The sequence below is a fragment of the Choristoneura fumiferana genome, chromosome 9, assembly GCF_025370935.1.
Source record: "Choristoneura fumiferana chromosome 9, NRCan_CFum_1, whole genome shotgun sequence".
Taxonomy (NCBI): domain Eukaryota; kingdom Metazoa; phylum Arthropoda; class Insecta; order Lepidoptera; family Tortricidae; genus Choristoneura; species Choristoneura fumiferana.
Genome location: NC_133480.1, coordinates 16,808,243 through 16,827,510, shown reverse-complemented (window position 1 = coordinate 16,827,510; position 19,268 = coordinate 16,808,243). Strand labels below are relative to the sequence as shown.

At 40.4% G+C, this 19,268-nt stretch overlaps 1 protein-coding gene across 1 annotated transcript in view; it reads left to right on the top strand.

The window, feature by feature from the left end:
* Nucleotides 1-2,203: 2,203 nt before the first annotated feature.
* LOC141431469 (uncharacterized) overlaps nucleotides 2,204-19,268 on the top strand; it is a 74,456-nt gene continuing 57,391 nt past the window's right edge. Inside the window, exons 1-11 of the mRNA XM_074092656.1 lie at nucleotides 2,204-2,257; nucleotides 4,576-4,752; nucleotides 6,081-6,285; nucleotides 6,870-7,050; nucleotides 9,043-9,162; nucleotides 10,470-10,650; nucleotides 12,553-12,687; nucleotides 13,514-13,645; nucleotides 14,044-14,127; nucleotides 15,063-15,203; nucleotides 15,965-16,115. Of these exons, the coding sequence (XP_073948757.1) occupies nucleotides 4,576-4,752; nucleotides 6,081-6,285; nucleotides 6,870-7,050; nucleotides 9,043-9,162; nucleotides 10,470-10,650; nucleotides 12,553-12,687; nucleotides 13,514-13,645; nucleotides 14,044-14,127; nucleotides 15,063-15,203; nucleotides 15,965-16,115 (1,507 nt within the window). The 5' untranslated portion in view covers nucleotides 2,204-2,257. The remainder of the gene's footprint in view (nucleotides 2,258-4,575; nucleotides 4,753-6,080; nucleotides 6,286-6,869; nucleotides 7,051-9,042; nucleotides 9,163-10,469; nucleotides 10,651-12,552; nucleotides 12,688-13,513; nucleotides 13,646-14,043; nucleotides 14,128-15,062; nucleotides 15,204-15,964; nucleotides 16,116-19,268) is intronic.

Here is a 19,268-nt window from a genome sequence, read left to right as displayed (position 1 = left end):
CATTGCTCACTCAATGTCTCTGTCAGTGTCACTGCCGTTATAAACTACTGTGTTGCAGGTGGTAGGACCTTGTGCAAGGTCCGCCCGGATTGCTACCACCATTATGCTCGCTAATCATGCCGTGAAGCAGAAGTGCTTACACTGTTGTGTTTCGGCGTGGAGAGTAAGACAGCCGGTGAAATTACTGGCACTCGAGGTATCCCATCTTAGGCCTCTAAGTTGGCAACGCATCTGCAATACCCCTGGTGTTGCAGATGTTTATGGGTGGTGGTGATCTCTTACCATCAGGAGACCCACTTGCTCATTTGCCATCCAATCGAATAAAAAAAAAATCTTTCTTTCTTTCTTTCAATGCCGACTACGCGCTCCACCCATCACCAACTGCCCGAACACAATCCGTCTAGTAAGCCTTATTAAAATGTCGCTAGAAACCCCCACTTGGATTTACTCGACACTGACGGGCTTAGTGTACATACATGTACACTCGACCCAACTGAATCGTGACCAACTGTGGAAGCTTTTCGTAGAAAAAATCATAGTGACATCGCATTACCTGACAAGATAAATTTATGATGACACTTACTGTGAGAACGTGCTACGGTGGGTCGGGAATGAAATGGTTTGACTGTACTAGTTCAAATAAATAGGGAGCAAAAAAAAAAGTATAGAGCGAAAAAAGAAAGTATACATGCAAAATTGGTTGGTAACATGAACAAAAAGTTCATAAAATTGCGTTATTACCTACGTAGAAAAAAAAAAAAAAAAAGGGAAAACCCGTCTGCCTTAAAAACTAAAAGGAAGAAAATAAGTCTAGTGGTCTAAAACTCTGTTTTGTAGCTAATTTAAAGTTCAACAGTCGGAACCCAATACTAAAAAAATTTGAGCTTCTCGATTTAAATGGGTCCCGACTGTTGAACTTTAAATTAGCTACTTAACAGCTTAGAGTTGTAAACGTGGTTCCTTCCAGACCATTAGACTTATTTTCTTCCTTTTATATAATAAATCGACTAACACTAGTTTGTAAGACCAATCCTACTAACAAAAAATATGGACTTGTTTGGTGTGAAATAGATTTTTTATTATTTTTATTACTATTTAGTAACAAAAAAAATACTAGATTTCAGACCAAACAAATTTAATTTCATTAATTTTTAATTTTATCATTTTTTTTCATCTTTGTTTTTATTTATTTTTTATTTTAGTAGTACTAATATTTTGAAACGTTTTCGGAACCCTAAAGAGACCCCCACACACTAGCGTCTTTTGAGCGTCGTCGTCGTGGCAGCGTCCGCGCAGCGTCGATAGCCTACCCAACGAAGACCAAAAACTGCCTCTTAGGCACTGATGTATTAATACATCAGTTTAATACATACATACATCAGTGCTCTTAGGGGAAAAAACTCGTGTATAAGCGAATTTTGGCATATTTGTAGGGAATGGTGTTTTAAACCACATACTAAAAGTACTGATGGGTGGGGGTGGAGCTAACGGGTGGGGGTTCCTGTGGTATAAATAGGATCACAAAGTTTTAAACTACATACTAATTCTGAGCCAAGTCACGGGCAAAGAAAAACAGGCCAAGAGCGTGTCGGACACGCCCAAAATAGGGTTCCGTAGCCATAACGTAATATTTTTCTAAGGATTTCGTATTTTATACGGACTCTTCCAAGTTTAGGTATATTTTATACCTTAGGCTGCTATTTAGACTTAAACTATTTACCAATAATTCTCAAGCAAACTTAGCTGTTATAGTTTTCCTTGAAAGTTTGAATACTTACTACCATTCTGATTTTTTTTTTAATTTTCCACCCACTGGTTTAGATTTTAGAGGGGGGGGGAGGGGAACGCTCGATGGGGAACGCCAGCGCTGCGTAATGGTGATTTTCCACCGGCAGCGTGGCGAGACGAGAATTGAAATTTGTATGTATTCTCGCGCGCCCGCCGCGAGGCGCTGCAGACCGCTTTGGGCGCCATACAAATTTCAATTCTCTTCTCGCCTCGCAGATGGAAAATCACCTTAAGCCCGGCGTTCGGCAACTGGCTAGCGTTGATGTTGCGTCGCCGCGGCTTTGACGTCGCGTCGATATTACGCAGACGCTGGCACGACGACTACGCTCGAAAGACGCTAGTGTGGGGGGTCCCTTATTGCAAAAAAATACCTATTCGGTTGTATTTACATGCGAACAGCTGGCGCTGGCTGGCTTGTAACTTTATACTTGCACCTAGTCCAACTGTACACTTGTGTCGCTACTCGAAGGTAGGTAAATAAGAATATATTTTATTATATGGAGCTATTAATTTTGAAACTATTAAATCAGAATAAATTCATTTATTTCCTTATGAAAAAATGCATTATAAATACATGTAAGGTAATTATAAGAAATTCACAAAAGGATCGTTAAATTGTATACAAAAAATAATAATATATTGATAATAGCAAATTACAGTAAAATGTCAGTTAAAAATAGAATTACAATGTCAAATTAGAATTGAATTAATCATTTAATCTCATTGATTTATTGAATTTAAAAATATGTAAAATAAAAAAATAGTCCACAAAACAGGACAAAATATGTCAATGATTATAATATTATCACCATCATCGTCGTATCTTTTTTTTGTATTTTTTTCTTTAATTGTAAAACTACTGTAGTTTTTAAGTATTTTACTTGTAATTATTTTATTATGAAAAAAATACTTTCTGCCAAGTTTCTTGCGGCGCATTCTTCTTGGCTATGATGGTCTTTCCGAAAGCGCTGGTAGTTTAAAAATAACGTGTAAAAGTGCCCATTGCGGCCTATTTACTGAATAAATGATTTGAATTTGAATTTATTAGGTGTAGGATTGGTCCATTGTTTTGTTGGTCATTCTTCCCGATATAACTCCAGTTGCTTCGGTTCGAAGCAGCCTGTATCCACCTTGAACCCACGGGACGGGTATTTGACCTTATAACCTCATAAGCTGACTGACCATGGGTTGAAATACGAACTTGCACCACTGAGGTTTTCCAAATTCATGTGTAAAATTGTATTTGAAATATACGAGTTTTGTGAGTGCGAGTGTTGTGGCGCGCCATGGAAGAGGCCTATGCCCAGCAGTGGACTGTAGGTTGATAATGATGATGATGAACGGGCTTTACGGGGAAGGGAAGCAGCAGTGCTTGCACTGTTGTGTTTCGGCGTGGAGAGTAAGACAGCCGGTGAAATTACTGGCACGTGAGGTATCTTATGCCTCTAGGTTGCCATCTTAGGCCGCTAGGTTGGCAAGGCGTTTGCAATACCCCTGGTGTTGCAGATGTTTATGGGCGGTGGTGATCTCTTACCATCAGGAGACCCATTTGCTCGTTTGCCATCCAGTCAAATAAAAAAAAAGGGGAACCTGCGAAGAAATTCAATAGTGTGTGGTTTCCAATATGAACTGGGTCCGCGTGGGGACTACTACAGTCTGAGTCCTGAAACGTTAAGCCGCCCACACCCATTTTTACCACGACGTTGACTGTGTCCATACGTTTGCGTACGTTTACGAATAAAACTTGCCATGCCTTCTAAGGGAACATGAACGGCCGAACAACCTCAGCCCTCTCGTCTAGCAGTTTTAGCCTTTGTAGCCGAAATCAGCCAGTGTAGCTACATACCCTGAGAGGAGGCCTGTTTCCAGCAGTGGGATGCTTCACCACTTGATATTTAAACAATTTTTTTTACAAGCTTTTATTTAGTTTCACCTGCCCCGTTGTCTGTCTGTCTGTATCTGTAGTCCAATCTCGCAAGTATAATTCGACCATCTTCCAGTAGCAGCACATTGCTCGCAGGTCTGATGGCCGATGGGGTCGGAAGGTTCTCGAATGGCCGGACCGGGAGACGAGATGTCGGTAGGCCTCCAACAAAGTGGAGCGACGACCTGGTTCGCGGGATCGGGTTGAATGCGGAAAGCATAAACGGTCTGAGTGGAGAGCCTTGGGGGAGGCCACAGATATAGATAACACTAGATTACGCAAATGCATCTACTTCGCTTGTCCGAACCTCGACCAAACGCCGGGTTTGGCCCTATACAAAGCTGACCGCTAACTGACTAATCATGACTAGTGACTGACTCGAGCCCCACGGCGCGGGCGGGCGGCGCATTTGAATCGATTTTGCGCAGACATCGGGGAATTCACATCGCTAATTCGCTCTTGAGACGTCACAGTAGATATAAAAAAGTGACACGGTTGGTTTTCATACAGATTGAGGTGTTTGCTTTATCTAGTGTAATCTATATCTGTGGGGGAGGCCTATGATGTCCAGTAGTGGACGTCTTTTGGCTGACATGATGATGATGATCTTCCAGTAGTCGGGTTGACTTGAAATTTGGCATACTTATGTAAATTGCGTGACAGTACAATAATCTGGTAGTGACATCCTGGTATTCCGGCCAGGGTCGTCTCCATAGGACGGAACTCTTCAACGGTTAATGGCATAGACTTGAAATTTGGTTGGAAAATGTATTTAGGGTGAAAATGCAAGTAAAATCGACAAATAGTACAGCTAGCAAAAAAAGCTTGTATTAAAAATGTAATTTTTACCAAAAACTTTTTAGATGTCGTTCATGGTTGTAAGAGGAACCCCGACTGAAGCACAGCTATTTTTGGATAAAGTGCTTGGTGATATACTGACAGCCAAAGCTACGAGACCTGGTGTCGAAAGACCTGAGGATGTCAACTTGGTAGAAATAATATACTACTGCATGAGAACCAAGCCTAATGCAATACACATGGTAAATAAAAAAGTCATTAATGTCATTATCTAGCCTTTATCCCGGCTTTTTTTTATGTTAATCGTTCGATTTTGCTTCGAATTACATTTTCCGTAGAAACTATAAGCAATTCCGCGATATTCTGATGGCACAAGCAATGTAGTTATGGTGTATATGGTATAGTAGTATATGGTGGTGATAGTTTGGTTTGTATGATTTGTTCGTTTTCCTGCAGTGTGGAGGTGAAGAAGCTGTATGAAAACATTTGTTGCATATACATAGGTAGCCATCATAGGATCGCGGGTGAACATAATAGTTATTTGTAGTGATGTGGATCCCATCAAAGTAATGCCTGCGCGGCGCATAAATATTACTAGGTACTTATACTAAATTAACTTAGGCTAATTTTGCGGGAAATCAGCATAGTCCCCGCGGGATAGGGATAAACGAATTCTTCGCAGATGAAGTCGCGGGCAACAGCTAGGTAGTGCATAATTTTTTTTTTTGGTGGAGTTTTTTTGTCAGCTTTTATTTTTCGGGCGTTTTTTTTTTGTTTTTTTTTTGCGTTCAGAAAGAATATATAAACGTTAAACGTGACAGTGGTACGGATGCTACGAGAAACAGATCTTTTGGCATAGGGATGCTACGAGAAACGGGTCTTTTGGCATACAGTCGATTTAGGAAACTGTTACCTATTTTTGGAAAGGGTGTTTTGGGAAAGGGTATTTTGGCATACGGTCGATTTAGGAAACTGTTACCTAAATTGAAAATACAAAGTGAAATATAGATGCACAGAAAAAACAGAAAAATAAGACCATCACTGGGAATCGAACCCAGGTCCTCGGTAATTCGTACCGCGTGCTGTACCGCTACACCACTGATGGTCAACGGTACCGACACGAATTTCCCTATGCACCTCATATCTCAGCTTGTGTTTCTTACTTAGTCAGTCACTTAAGCAGCGACGCTAGCGACATCTATGCCGTAAGCCCTCAAACTTTTTTCCGCATTCCTTTGGAACCAACCGCTCACCCAGACAAGAGATATCGTTTCTAAGCAATCAAATTAAGATTGTTTTTTTAAAAAAGATTCCAAAAAAAAAAAAAAAACAATCTTAACTGTTACCTATTTTGGAAAGGGTGTTTTGGGAAAGGGTATTTTGGGAAAATGATGGAACGTGCCAAAACCTTTTTTATAATTGTCATAAATATGAAGTGGCATAGTTTTATTGAGTGAAATCAGATGGATCAGAGCAAAATCGACTTAGGTTAGATACCGTACACGGCATCTCCTAGCGACAATAATGAGTTATGTTCTCGTACAATGATGATGATGATGAATTATTACAGATAAATGGCGCAACGGGAGATAAGTTTACCAATGAGCAAATCCTCAAGCGTGCTGTCTCTATTGCAAGAGCCTACCGCTCCATAGGAGCGAGCGGTAAAACTGTAGTTTCACTGTTGCGGAATCACGAACACATGGCTGCGTTTTACTATGGAATGCTGCTAGCTGGTGTTATTTCATACAGTTTGGAACCAAGTACATCTGGAGGTAGACGTGACTAGATTATTTCCTGAATAGCTTTTGTTTCTCCATAGAACCGTGTACTCTAGTTCATTCATTAACTTTTGTTAAATATTCAATTGAGACTTGCCAATAAGTGCATTTCACCCTATACCATCTCATACTGTGCCAGTAGCTGTATCCGCTTACACTTGCCGTGAACCCTCATGTCATGACAGAGAGACAGCGCTAGTGTTTCCTGCCTTGTGCTGGTGCTGGCTTTCTTTATTCGTCGAAAAGGATTGAACGTTTTAAGTATGTATTTTTTCACCATCTGGAGTAGCTTGTGGGATATCAATTGCACAAAATTTTCAGTTTATGCAATTTATTGTGGCTTCCAATAGAGTAGGAACGCGAATAGAGAATGGGACTTCCAGGGGGTGAGTCTTAAGAGTTGGTTCAAGTATGAAAGTACTTCCCTAAGCCCCAGCGTGATGATCTTCGGCAAAACAGCTGGAAAGCCCGGGTGTTGGGACCCTGCAAATTACGTATCCATTTTATTTTACATGAAACAAACTTGGTAGCAAAACAAAATATTGACCAACCATGTCAAGCAATGTCATCATTTTCAGAGGATCTCCAATACTTCATCACTGTGGCGAGACCCTGCATGGTGCTGTGCGAGGCAGCCCATCGTGATGATGTCACCAATGCCCTGCTGCAGACCGGAGTCGCTGCTGATGTGGTTGTAGCAGACGCGGCGTCTATTGATGAGTTCACTTATGGTCACAGCAGAGAACTCGACAGCTTTGAGTAATTTTTAACGCAACGTATTGTATTGAAAAAAAAAATGCGTAGTATTCAATTGTAGAACTCCTCGTTGTAATGCAACATAAATTTAAAAAATAATATGAAATGATCTAAGTTTTTGCCGAATATAATTTTCCCAAATGTTTCGACGCAATTGGACGAACGATTTTTTTAAAACTGTATGTACTTACGAAAGGAGATTTTTCGTTTTACTGGACGCAGAAACCTGAAAATCGGCATGTAGATTGCGTGGGTGTAGAGGAGCATAGAGAGTGGAGATTCCAAAATTATAACGGGAACGGGAAAAACGGGACTTTTCGTTTTACTGGTCATAGAAAACTGAAATTTAGCGTTTAGGTTCTTTGGGAGTGTAAGAGAGCACTATAAAAGAATTTCCCGAAATTCTGACGGGAACGGAAAAAACGGGATCTTTCATTTTACTGATTGTAGAAAGCTGAAATTCGGCATGTAGGTTGCTTAACGGAATGTAGAGGAGCATTGAAAGTGGAGTTTTCAAAATTCCTACGGGAACGGGAAAAAACGGGATTTTTCTTTTTCTGTCTTATTTATTTTAAAAAAAATTATTATTAAAAAGTGTATACTCCCGAGGTGGTCCAATTGTCACCAAATCAGGATCTGATGACGGGATCACAGGGAAATCGAGGGCAACCCTCAAATTTTGTAGGCACGCATTACGTTTTTCATATATTTTCTCAAGCTATTTAAGTATTTGAGTCTGAATTCTGATAGACATCATCTCATGTTGATGATGGAAGGTAAAACTCCTTAACGGTTAGGAGTTGAGCATATTTTTTTTAATAATAGGTAGGTACGTATAGACCGATAGTTGTATTCTTTCAGGTTATCCAGGTGAGCTGATGATGGAAGGTTAAACTCCTTAACGGTTAGGAGTTAGAGGAAGTTTCTTTTTATAATATCATAATATGCACTTAAGGTGTAATTCCTTAACGGTTAGGACACATTAAGTACCATTATCCAGACCTATAAAACAGTATACCGTGATACGAAATACCGTGACTGACTGACAGACAACGCGTAGCAACAGATTATATTAACAACAGATTTTACAAACTTGAATTTGGCACACATGAAGTAAGTGGATAAAGGGTCATAGAAGTGCACTAAGTAAGGTTTTTTGTGTTTTTAAACTTTGTCTGTTTCTTTGTTTATTGGGGGTAATCTCTGAAACAACTGAGCTGATTAAAAAAAACTATTAGTGAAAGCTTTTTAAAAATATATACCCTAAATAAAAGAAGCCTGTCTCATTTCAATCGTGGACAGTGTGGTTTTCTATTGAATTCACTTATTCCTATCCCACGGAAACCCTATGTCGCGTTAGGTACGAAGTTGCGGGCAAAAAAACAAGTAGGTTTTCTAAAATTACACCCCTGTCCTGAAGATGTGAAACAGCGCTTCAAAGTTGATTTTACAAGTATAATCCTCCGAAAAATCAATTAAAACACGAAAATAAAGATCATGGAAAGTAAATCTGTGTTACCCCAAATTTAACGCGAGCGAAGCCGCGGGCAAAAGATAGTCGATACTAATATTATAAATGCGAAAGTGTGTGTGTTTGTACGTTTGTCCGTCTTTCACGCCGAAACGGAGCGACGGATCGACGTGATTTACGGCAAAATGGTTTATGGGCCAGAGTGACATAGGCTACTTTTTATCCCGGATAATGCCCGTTCCCGAGGAAACAGGGCGCGATAGCCGAATTCCACGCGGGCGAAGCCGCAGGCAAAAGCTAGTAGAGAAATATATCTTGATTAGTAATTTACAGTTTCAGAAAAAAATCTTTCGTTCACATCATGTTTACATGAAAACATTCGGAAATTAATCATTTAAAATACAAAAATATTTTCAGTGAAATGTCAGGATTCCCTACTATTTACACAGGTATAACAATCATTGATGGAAAGCTGAAATAGCTAAAAATGCAGACTGCAACCATTTACCTTTTGTCAACAACAGGCTTCCGAACGTGGGGCCAGAGGCCACAGCTCTAATGCTGAATACAAGCGGGTCCACTGGCCGGCCCGGCACAGTCTTACTGAGCCACGGAGGCCTCATACCTCAACTGCCCTACCGATGGTAAGTTTATTGAAGAGGGTATTGAATGGATTAAAAAACACTATACCATCCGTATTTGATGCGAGATTTACACTCTCGCCTCGTGCCTCGCCTTGCGCCTCGTCTTGTATGTCGGCCCGCGGCTCGCGTGATCGATGATAAATGAGCTTCCTGTTTACACTCTCGTAGCGAGTTCAACTGTCTTTAAGCGAGGGAGAGGCACAAGGGAGTTTATTGCGTCTGCATATGCACGATTTCCTTTGGCAGTCTGTAGCACACCCACATCACATTTTTTAATATTAAAAAATGATAAAAAATACTAAATGTAAATATTTTCAAAATTACTTTCTTGGGGTTGGATTTTTTTTAATTGACTGTATGGCAAACGAGCAAGTGGGTCTCCTGATGGTAAGAGATCACCACCCATAAACATCTGCTAAACCAGGGGTATTGCAGATGCGTTGCCAACCTGGAGGCCTAAGATGGGATACCTCAAGTGCCAGTAATTTCACCGTCTGTCTTACTCTCCACGCCGAAACGCAACAGCGCAAGCACTACTGCTTCACGGCAGAATTAGCGAGCAAGATGGTGGTAGCAATCCGGGTGGACCTTGCACGAGGTCCTACCACCTGCGATGGATACGAGGCTATTTAAAAAGAAATTTAAAAAAGTATCCTCACGCGGCCTGGACCCAAAGATGGTGGCAGCATTTCCTCGCTGTATAGAAATGCTGATGCCGCATTTACACTGGCATACGAGTTGCGAGACGAGGCGCGAGGCGAGGTGAGAGTGTGACCAGACGCGCGCGCCTCGCCTCGCGCCTCACCTCGCCCCTCGCAGCGCTCGCGTCCGGAGCGGTTTTTGGGCACGAGTCAAAGGACCTCGCGACGAACGCGAGCTTGGTGTTTACAGTCGCGCTCTCGCTTCATTCGAGTTTGAGCCTTGTGCTGCGCAGGTTGTAAGCTCAAAGACAACTGAACTCGCCACGAGAGTATAAACAGGGAGCTTATTTACCAATTTTACCATCGATCATGCGAGCCGCGGGCCGAGATACGAGACGAGGTGCGAGGCGAGAGTGTAAATCCCGCATGATACGTTGTGCCAGGAAGCTGCTAGCTCTTTGGTCCTCTGTGGTATCTGAAAGACGTTTGGATAGTTTCTTTAAAAATTATTTTTTGCGCTGGGCCCCCAGGGACCGAAGGTCTCAAGTCTCAACCCTGAATGGAACAAAGTTGTAGTCAGGGCCGAAACCCTTGTGTTTGTTCATTTTGAGTTTTTCTCAAGATATCTTATGATATTGACCTTGACTGTATGTGTGTTGTATACAGGGTCGAGGGCAGTAAGTACCCACATCCGACGTCTCTCGTCCTCCATCTGACGACGGGCCAGTGGCTGTCCCACGCTAAGCTGATGAACAGCTGCCCCGTCTACCGAGTACCACTGCTAGTCTCGCCCACTTGCACTCCAAATACTCCAGAAAAAGTTGTACACCTGGTGGAGGCGTATAGGGTAAGTTTATAAACGACTTTCACGTTAGAGATACCTTTTTGAATACAAAACCCAAACCACTTGCTCGTTTGCCATCCAGTAGAATAAAAAAAATATTTTAGGAGTAATTTGGTGGATGAATGTACCTTTGTTGGGATACTTAGAACTAATTTAAACCCACTTAGTATATTATAAATGCGAAACTTTGTAAGTCTGTTTGTTTGTTACTTCATCACGCGTAAGCCGCTGAACCGATTTAGATAAAATTCTATATATCTACACATTGTTTGAGTCCCGGGGATGGATAGGGATACTTATTTTATTGTACGCAGAATGAGTCGCGGGTAATAGGCTGGCTTACAATAAATGCTAGTTATAAACAAACAAATAATATACACAATAATTAACAAAAATAAAACTAGAACTAAAACTAACTTTCTCTAATCCTAAAAATCTATATTTATAAATATTACCCAAGTCGCTGCTATTAGGCAGGGTGCCCATAATAAGGCTGGCTGTTGTATGGCAATGCCAATACGTTGACCGAGGAAAAAGCCACCAGTGGAACGGGCAAGCTTCTTTTTTTAAAATTTAAAGAGGTTTTTTGCTTCGGGACCCCACGGACCAAGCGTTTCAACAGCAAAAGCCGCAAATATTAAATGGTAGCGTAATGAATCGATTTGCGCGTGAGATCCATGCGCAGGAATTCCAAACCTATCGACACGATCCAGATAAACCATGTGCCTACCTCCGTGCCGGGTAATTCTTTTTGCTAGCAATTTTTTTTTCGCTACTAATTTTTTTTGCTAGCATATTATTGCCAGCAATATTTTTGCTAGCAAATTTTTTTTTGCTTGCTATTTTTTTTTATAGCAATTTTTTTTTGTTAATTAGTTACATTTTCTAATCTGCATTATACCAAATTCTAACTCAATCCGATCACTGGAACTGTTCATCATCAAGGAAACAAAAAAATCATACCATAAGAAGTAAGATTTGGTCCATACTTACACGAGAATCTCACTATCCCACTAATAAAATAAATGCGAAAGTTTGTAAGTCTGTTTGTTTGTTTGTTACTTCATCACGTCTAAACCGCTAAACCGATTTAAATGAAATTCTGTATATAGATAGTTTGAGTCCCAGGGAATACATAGGATAGTTTTTATCCCGGAAAATTGCATAGTTCCCGCCGGATAGTGAAAACCGAAATTTACGTGAATGGAGTCGCGGGTGACGGCTAGTGCTAAATAAAATTATGAAAAAAGGTATTAACGCGTTCACTGCCATCTGACTTCCACTGGTGCCACCGACGCACGTGTACGTTCAAAATGTATGAATAATTATGACAGCGGCACTGGGCCACAAAACAAAGATAGTTCAGAAGGCAATCTCCAAACAAGTGCGCTCGAGCAGCGCACACATAGACACTGCTCACGGACACGATATCTCGGACCGGTTGGGACCAGTGCGAGGGCGAGTGCCATCCGTTTGAGATACGCGCCTGTGAACTTTTTTGTGCAATAATGGAGCAACAAAAAAGTTATTATAACTGTTCAGTGGACGGTTGTTTAAATTAAATAATCGTCGCAAGATATTTTCTGTGACAAATTTATAATATAACAATGATATTAAAACTAAAATATTTTAGTTATTAATTTATATTTCCATTCTTAACGTTTTATTCTCAACAATAAATCAAACAACTAGATACGAGTGCCACTACCACGATAGTTTTTCGGTGCATAGGCCATAGTTGACAACCTTAGAGCGACCGCCGAGCGTAGGTATGAAAAGTGAAGTACCAGTACATACATGAGATTGAGTTCTGAACTATCTGTGTTTTGTGACTGGGCGGAAGTCCCGAAAACGTATGCGTCGGTGGCAGTGAATGCGTTGAAGAAAATAAGAAATTTTTTTTAGCCGACTTATACGTTCACCAATATTTACATGGCTGTGGCATTGGCAAACATGATGTCTCGAGAACAACTGTCTTGCTTTGAAATGCTAGGTATAGCGGGTACGCCATACACCGAAGAGGATATAAGTCGCCTAAAGGTAAGAACGAGATTGTTATAACTTCACTGCTTATACCTGCTGAGCTGGCAACGTGGCATTTTTGTTACTTTTTCTCGATTATTCCATAAAAATAGAATGAAAATTAAAAATGTGGTCTGTGCAATAATCATTCGTGATAGACTTTTATATTCTTTAAAAACGAACAAATGCTTATAAACGGTTTTTAAAATGAAAATCTATCACGAACAATTGTTGCAGTAGGCACATTAACTTATATATTAAGAAGAGTTCTATCAGACCACATTATTAATTTTCATTCAATTTTTATGGAATAATCGAGAAAAACTAACAAAAATGTGACGTTGCCAGCTCAGCAGGTATAAAATGAATGATAGAATGAATGAATGAATGATTTATTTGTATAACATTGGTAAGTTACAAATAAATTTTAAAGCTGCGGGTGTACGGTGAATGCAGGCATTTTCTCTTGTCGGATTTCGGGTCCGGATTTTATACGGATGTTCTAGTGGCAGAACATTTTTATATAAAGCTTACACTTGCCCGACACCGATTTTCTATAGAAATGACCGACATCCAACACGAAACGGACTCACTCTCACTCAGGACGAAACTCAGGTGGTAGGTGCAAGGTCCGCCCGGATTGCTACCACTGCTCTAGGTTGGCAACGCATCTGCAATCCCCCAGGTAGGTATCTAGGGGCGGTGGTGATTTCTTACCATCAGGAGACCCACTTGCTCGTTTGCCATCCAGTCGAAAAAAAAACGAAACGGAACAAGTGGGAAGAAGTGGGGTCAGGCTCTTAGTAGAATTATTAAAGTTATGATCGTATTTGTGGTTTTACAGGAGAAGTTTGATAAATCCATACTCATAGTCAACAATTACGGGATCACGGAAATGCATGGTGCCCTGGCGATAACCACTCGCAATTCACCGCTGGGTTCCGTGGGAGAGTTTCACAATTTTGTACATTATAAGGTAAACAAGTTTTTACCTTGTCGTACTATGTTGTACTTTGTCTTCACTGTATACGTTTTGAGAGTTTTATACAAAATTTCAAATATGGGTTCGCAGAAGTTGAACGCGTTCATGATAGTTAGTTAGTTAGTTATAAGAAAATAATCGAACCTCGAATGGTTTTTTACAAAACATATTTTTGTTAAAATACAAGTTGACTCTCCATACAAAATTACCTATTGCTGCGTACATTTGAGGGCCATATTTTTTGCCGCTCACTGTCTTTATTCAATTTAGGCACAAGCACTTATAAATGTCAAAATCTGCCACTGTTTCGAAAAAAAACAAGAAGTTAATATAAAATAAATTTCTTTTACTTTCATAATGTTATTTATAAAAAATACAACATTACTTTTCAGATAGTCAATGTGGAAAGCGGAGAAGAGATATTAGAACCAAACGTCAGAGGAGAGTTGTATTTAAAAAGCAAATACGTCATCAAGGTATAGTACTTGGGCAACTGTTTTCTTTTCTTCTTTTTGGAATCCTTTTTTTTTTTTGGAGAAGATACGTAATCAATTAAGCTTTAAAAGTAATCAATCAATCAAATCAGCCCACATCCACCCACTGCTGGGTAAGGGATTCTTCATTTTTACGCCACTTTGCCCGGTCCTGTGCAAGTCTCATCCACATACACATATATATACTTTGTTTTTAAAACACTTGGTAAATTTTAAAATTTTAAAACCAGATAATTAGGTGTTTATTACCCTTACATTTTTGTATTGCAAAGTTTTACTTCAAAATTTGTGCGAGCGAGCGAAGCGAGCTAGCAAGACGGTTCGGAGCAGAAGCGACTTGGATAGTTTGGGTTCAGAAGGTGTTAGGTTTTTTTTTATAGCAGCGAGGAAACCGTAAAAGTGTTTTTTTTTATTTATATTTTTGAACGTTATGTTTTCCGTTGTAAGATTAAATGAATGTTATATGTTTTGGTTGTTAGAGGTTGCGAATATTATTTTAATCGTTATACTCAATATAATTATGTCCATAGCTCATTATACATAATGAACTTATATATTTTATCATTATACGTTATGAGCGCTATAGCAAACGTATGTTATATTTAAAAAATATAGAAAGTGAAGTTATACGTAATGAATATTATATGTTTTGTTTTTATATATTCTATTATTTATCCGTCTTGGCCACCACTCCTTTATTGTTTTCGACCACCTATTGTCAGTAAAAGTAAGAAGTAAACTTAATAAATATAAAAAACTTAGTTCCGTCCGACATAGATTTGAACTCTGAACCACCAGTTTGCAAGTCCAATACCATACCACAGAACCATAACACCAATGGCAGACTGTCGAAATTGTCGATCGTAGTGAGCGTGAAATTTACATTGTACGAGTATTGTATTGTATTTTCTTTACAGGGTTATCTGAACAACGATCGTCACCTCAACGTTACTCCTGATGGTTGGGTGAAGACTGGAGATGTCTTTTATAAGGACGAGGACGGCCACATGTACTTCGCTTACCGAAGGACTCTTGGTTTCAAGAGTTTCAACAAAACGGTACGTCATGCAGGGCAGACAGGAGACATAAGCAGAACCAATCCTACCGGAATAAGTTGATTAAGGCTACTACACGATGATATTTAATTGGTGATCAGGTATAGCAATAAGTTTACCGAAACCGCGCCATTTTGTTTACATAGACAACGTTCTAGTGACGTCATTCACCGCTTATTACGGTCGCTATAATGACGGCACCGCTTGTCCTAGGAAACCAAAGCTTTAGGCCTCGGTCGTTCTGACTCTCGCCGCCGAACTGGAACACGAAACGTTAGCCAGACCTCCCACCAGGTGGACTAACGACATCGTGAGAGTTGTGGGAAACCCGTGGATGCAACTGGCGAGTTGTCGTTCATTGTGGCGTTCTAAGGGGGAGGCCTTTGTTCAGCAGTGGACGTCTTCCGGCTGATGATGATGATGAAAATCATACTTTTAATATGAGACATTACCGTGGCAACATGTGGTTACGTGGCAAATATCCATCCATCCCAGCCTATATACGTCCCACTGCTGGGCACAGGCCTCCTCCCAGAACAAGAGAGCGTGGTAAATTTCAAATGTAATTCCGCACATGAATTTCGAAAAACTCAGAGGTGCGAGCCGGGGTTTGAACCCACGACCCTCTGCTTGAGAGGCGATAGGTCAAACCACTAGGCCACCACGGCTTACAACTTGGCAACTAATCAACTCAATTGGTCCAGTAGTTTCGTAGCGTTCCGTGTTTCTTTTTGAGAAAGCCTAAAAAAGACCTACTTCGACAGGTGTATCCCGAGGAAGTTGAGATGGTGGTTGGCTCGGTACCAGGGGTGCAGCAGTGCGTGGTGTGCGGCGCAGACGCCGGGCCCGCCGTCGCCGTGGTGCTGCGGCCGGGCTGCGACGTCACAAGGGACCAGATACACCACGCGGTTAACTGTACGTGTAGACCAACAGAGATTATGATACCGTTAAGTTCCAATATATATATTTTCGATGAAATTTGGTATGTGGGGGTTTTCGGGGATGACAAATCGATCTAGCTTTGTCTTATCTCTGGAAAACGCTTATTATCGAGTTTTAGCCCGAGCAAAACTCGGTCGCCCAGGTACTCTTAAGTTATAAGAAGAAATGAACTTGGCACATTGGCACTTGGCATCCATTTGGATCTCACTTCTTTTGTCGTTAAAGTCAACAATCAAGGCATGTAATAATATTGAACTTGGCTCTCATTTCACATTTATGTTTTGATGGGATTTTGCCGCCGCGGCCTCGTTTACAACCTAATATCAGGTGATTATAGAGTTTAATCGCTGAAACAGAATAACTACATGCGTAATCACGCTAAAATTCGGTCTGATATTTCGACAAAGCGGTGTACTCAGCCTTAATTCCTACATTTTCTTCCAGGTAAGCTAAGCGAGCACCAACGTCTCCGCGGGGGCATCGCCTTCGTCCAATCCCTCCGTTTCTTCAAGGGTGGGAAAATGAACCGAGCCGCCTGCCTGCAGTTAATCAAAGAAATGACAAATAAAGGATTATGTTTCTAACAATGGGTTTTATTTTGTAACAGCACTGTTCAAATTCAAATTCAAAATTCAAATGATTTATTCAGTAAATAGGCCGCAATGGGCACTTTTACACGTCATTTTTTAAACTACCAGCGCTTTCGGAAAGACCATCATTGCCAAGAAGAATGCGCCGCAAGAAACTTGGCAGAAAGTCATTTTTTCATAAAAATAGAATTACAAATAAAATACTTAAAAACTATATTATACAATAAAAGAAAAAAAAATACAAAAATAATAATAAAAGAAATACAGGGATGTATGGGGTCCCTTAGTTACAATACTAAACACTAACTATATCCAAACTATATCTACGTTCAGTGGAAGTGTAGAATGCTTCCACCGTCATAAATTTTAAAACTGTATTAACTTTCTCCTTGTTCATCTTCTGCTACTTTTGTCTTCTTATAGTTTTCATCATCATTATCATCAGCTGGGTGACGTCCACTGGATGAACAATGGCCTGCTCAATTAGAACACCTAATAGTGAATGACGACTCGCAACTTATTAGGGTTCCGGAGCCAAAATGGCAAAAACGGAACCCTTATAGTTTCGCCATGTCTGTCTGTCCGCGGCTTTGCAGAGGGACTATCAATGCTAGAAAGCTGTAATTTTGCATGGATATATATAAATATATACAATAAATTTAAAAAAAAATTGAGTGTACCTCCCATAGTGGGGGTGTTTTTTTTTTCTCATTTAACCCTATAGTGTGGGTTATGTTATAGTTGGATAGGTCTTTTAAAACCATTAGGGGTGTGCTAAGACGGTTTTTCGATTTATTGTTTTTTTTGCGAAATATTCAACTTTAAAGTCTAAACCGGTGGGTGGAAAAATTTGAAAAAAATCAGGATGGTAGTAAGTATATCAAACTTTCAAGAAAAAATTTAAACGGCTAAGTTTTCTTGAGAATTATTAGTAGTTTTACTCTTAAATAGCAGCCCAAGGTATAAAATATACCTAAACTTGGAAGATTCTTAACCCTATTTCGGGCGTGTCCGACACGCTCTTGGCGGTTTTTTTTTACATAAAACTGACTGTGATTGTCGCCTATCTAACCTGATGTTAAGGTAATGCCGTCTCTGTTTGTTTTATTCGAATAGACGGCGACGGCGTCACATTTATCCGTCAAATAAAAATAATCAATGGGTAGTGAAACAGCCCCTAAGTATAAAACACATGCACACATCTACAAACTACATGCACAGACGCATTCATACAATACATCAGTGTGACGACTTGCCCACTTTCCATCAGGTAAAACCATTTTAATTTTACCCATCCGTTGGGGTAATTACGAATACCTCGATCTAGGCAACCATAGCCTAACGTAGCAAAGAATTAAAAGATCCAGCGGGTTCACTCGGCTAATAACGAGCAAACGTGCCTACGTTTACCGAGTCTTTTCAGGTGACACTCGACCCGTGACATCGCTGTTCTCGTTAAGCTGTGGCTCATATGCCGCCGGGATTTTGCTTGGAATTTTGTTTGCAAGAAATCCAAGGTGTGCTTTTTTTTTATTCGACTGGATGGCAAACGAGCAAGTGCCCATAGACCCCTGCAACACCAAGGGGATTGCAGATGCGTTGCCAACCTAGAGGCCTAAGATGGGATGCCTCAAGTGCTAGTAATTTCATCGGCTGTCTTGCTCTCCACGCCGAAACACAACAGTGCAAGCACTGCTATTTCACGGCAGGATTAGCGAGCAAGATGGTGGTAGCAATCCGGGCGGACCTTGCACAAGGTCTTACCACCTGCAAATGCTTACTTTTTAACTTCCGACGCTAAAAGAGGAGTGGTGTAAGTTTGACACCAACCTATGTATGTCTATGGCATCGTAGATCTCAAACGGATGCACCAATTTCGATGCGGTTTTCTTACGTAAAATCAAATTTCCTGTTGCCTTCTGGTCGAAAGATGTCATGTTCCCGCGGTTTCGGGGCACCATGCCGCAGATGAATGTGCCGTCGGACACGGTGACTCAGTGGGGTCACGCCGTTTTGTCATCAAATTAATTTTAAATATTATTGATTAGGTATGTGTATCTTAAGGTATTTATTGTGTGGGTCAAGTTGCCCGAAATAAATGGATTACTTCAGACAAACAAGCAGATGGTTCACCTGATGATGATGATAATTAAAATTGGTTCATCATTTTTGGGATATTGAACTTTGAAATGACAATTTCGGGGGTTTTCTAACTTTTAAGTTGGTACTAAGATTATTGCCTTCGAAGAAAGAGAAGTAAATATGTGAATACATACTAAACATTGGTTATCGAATCATTGTCATGATCATCAGTAGAAATATGTCCACTGTTAAACAAGGACATTGAGCAAGTGGCGTTCTAAGGGGAAAGCCCCTTAGAACGCCACAATGAACGAAAACTCGCTACTTAATTTTCTTTGGTTGCAGCACTCGCTATGTCGAGGCCTGCCAACGTTATCTATTCTTCGAGCGACACGGCAAACCCATTGCCGTTTCAACTTGCATACTATAGGTATTCATCGTGTTGATTCTGCAA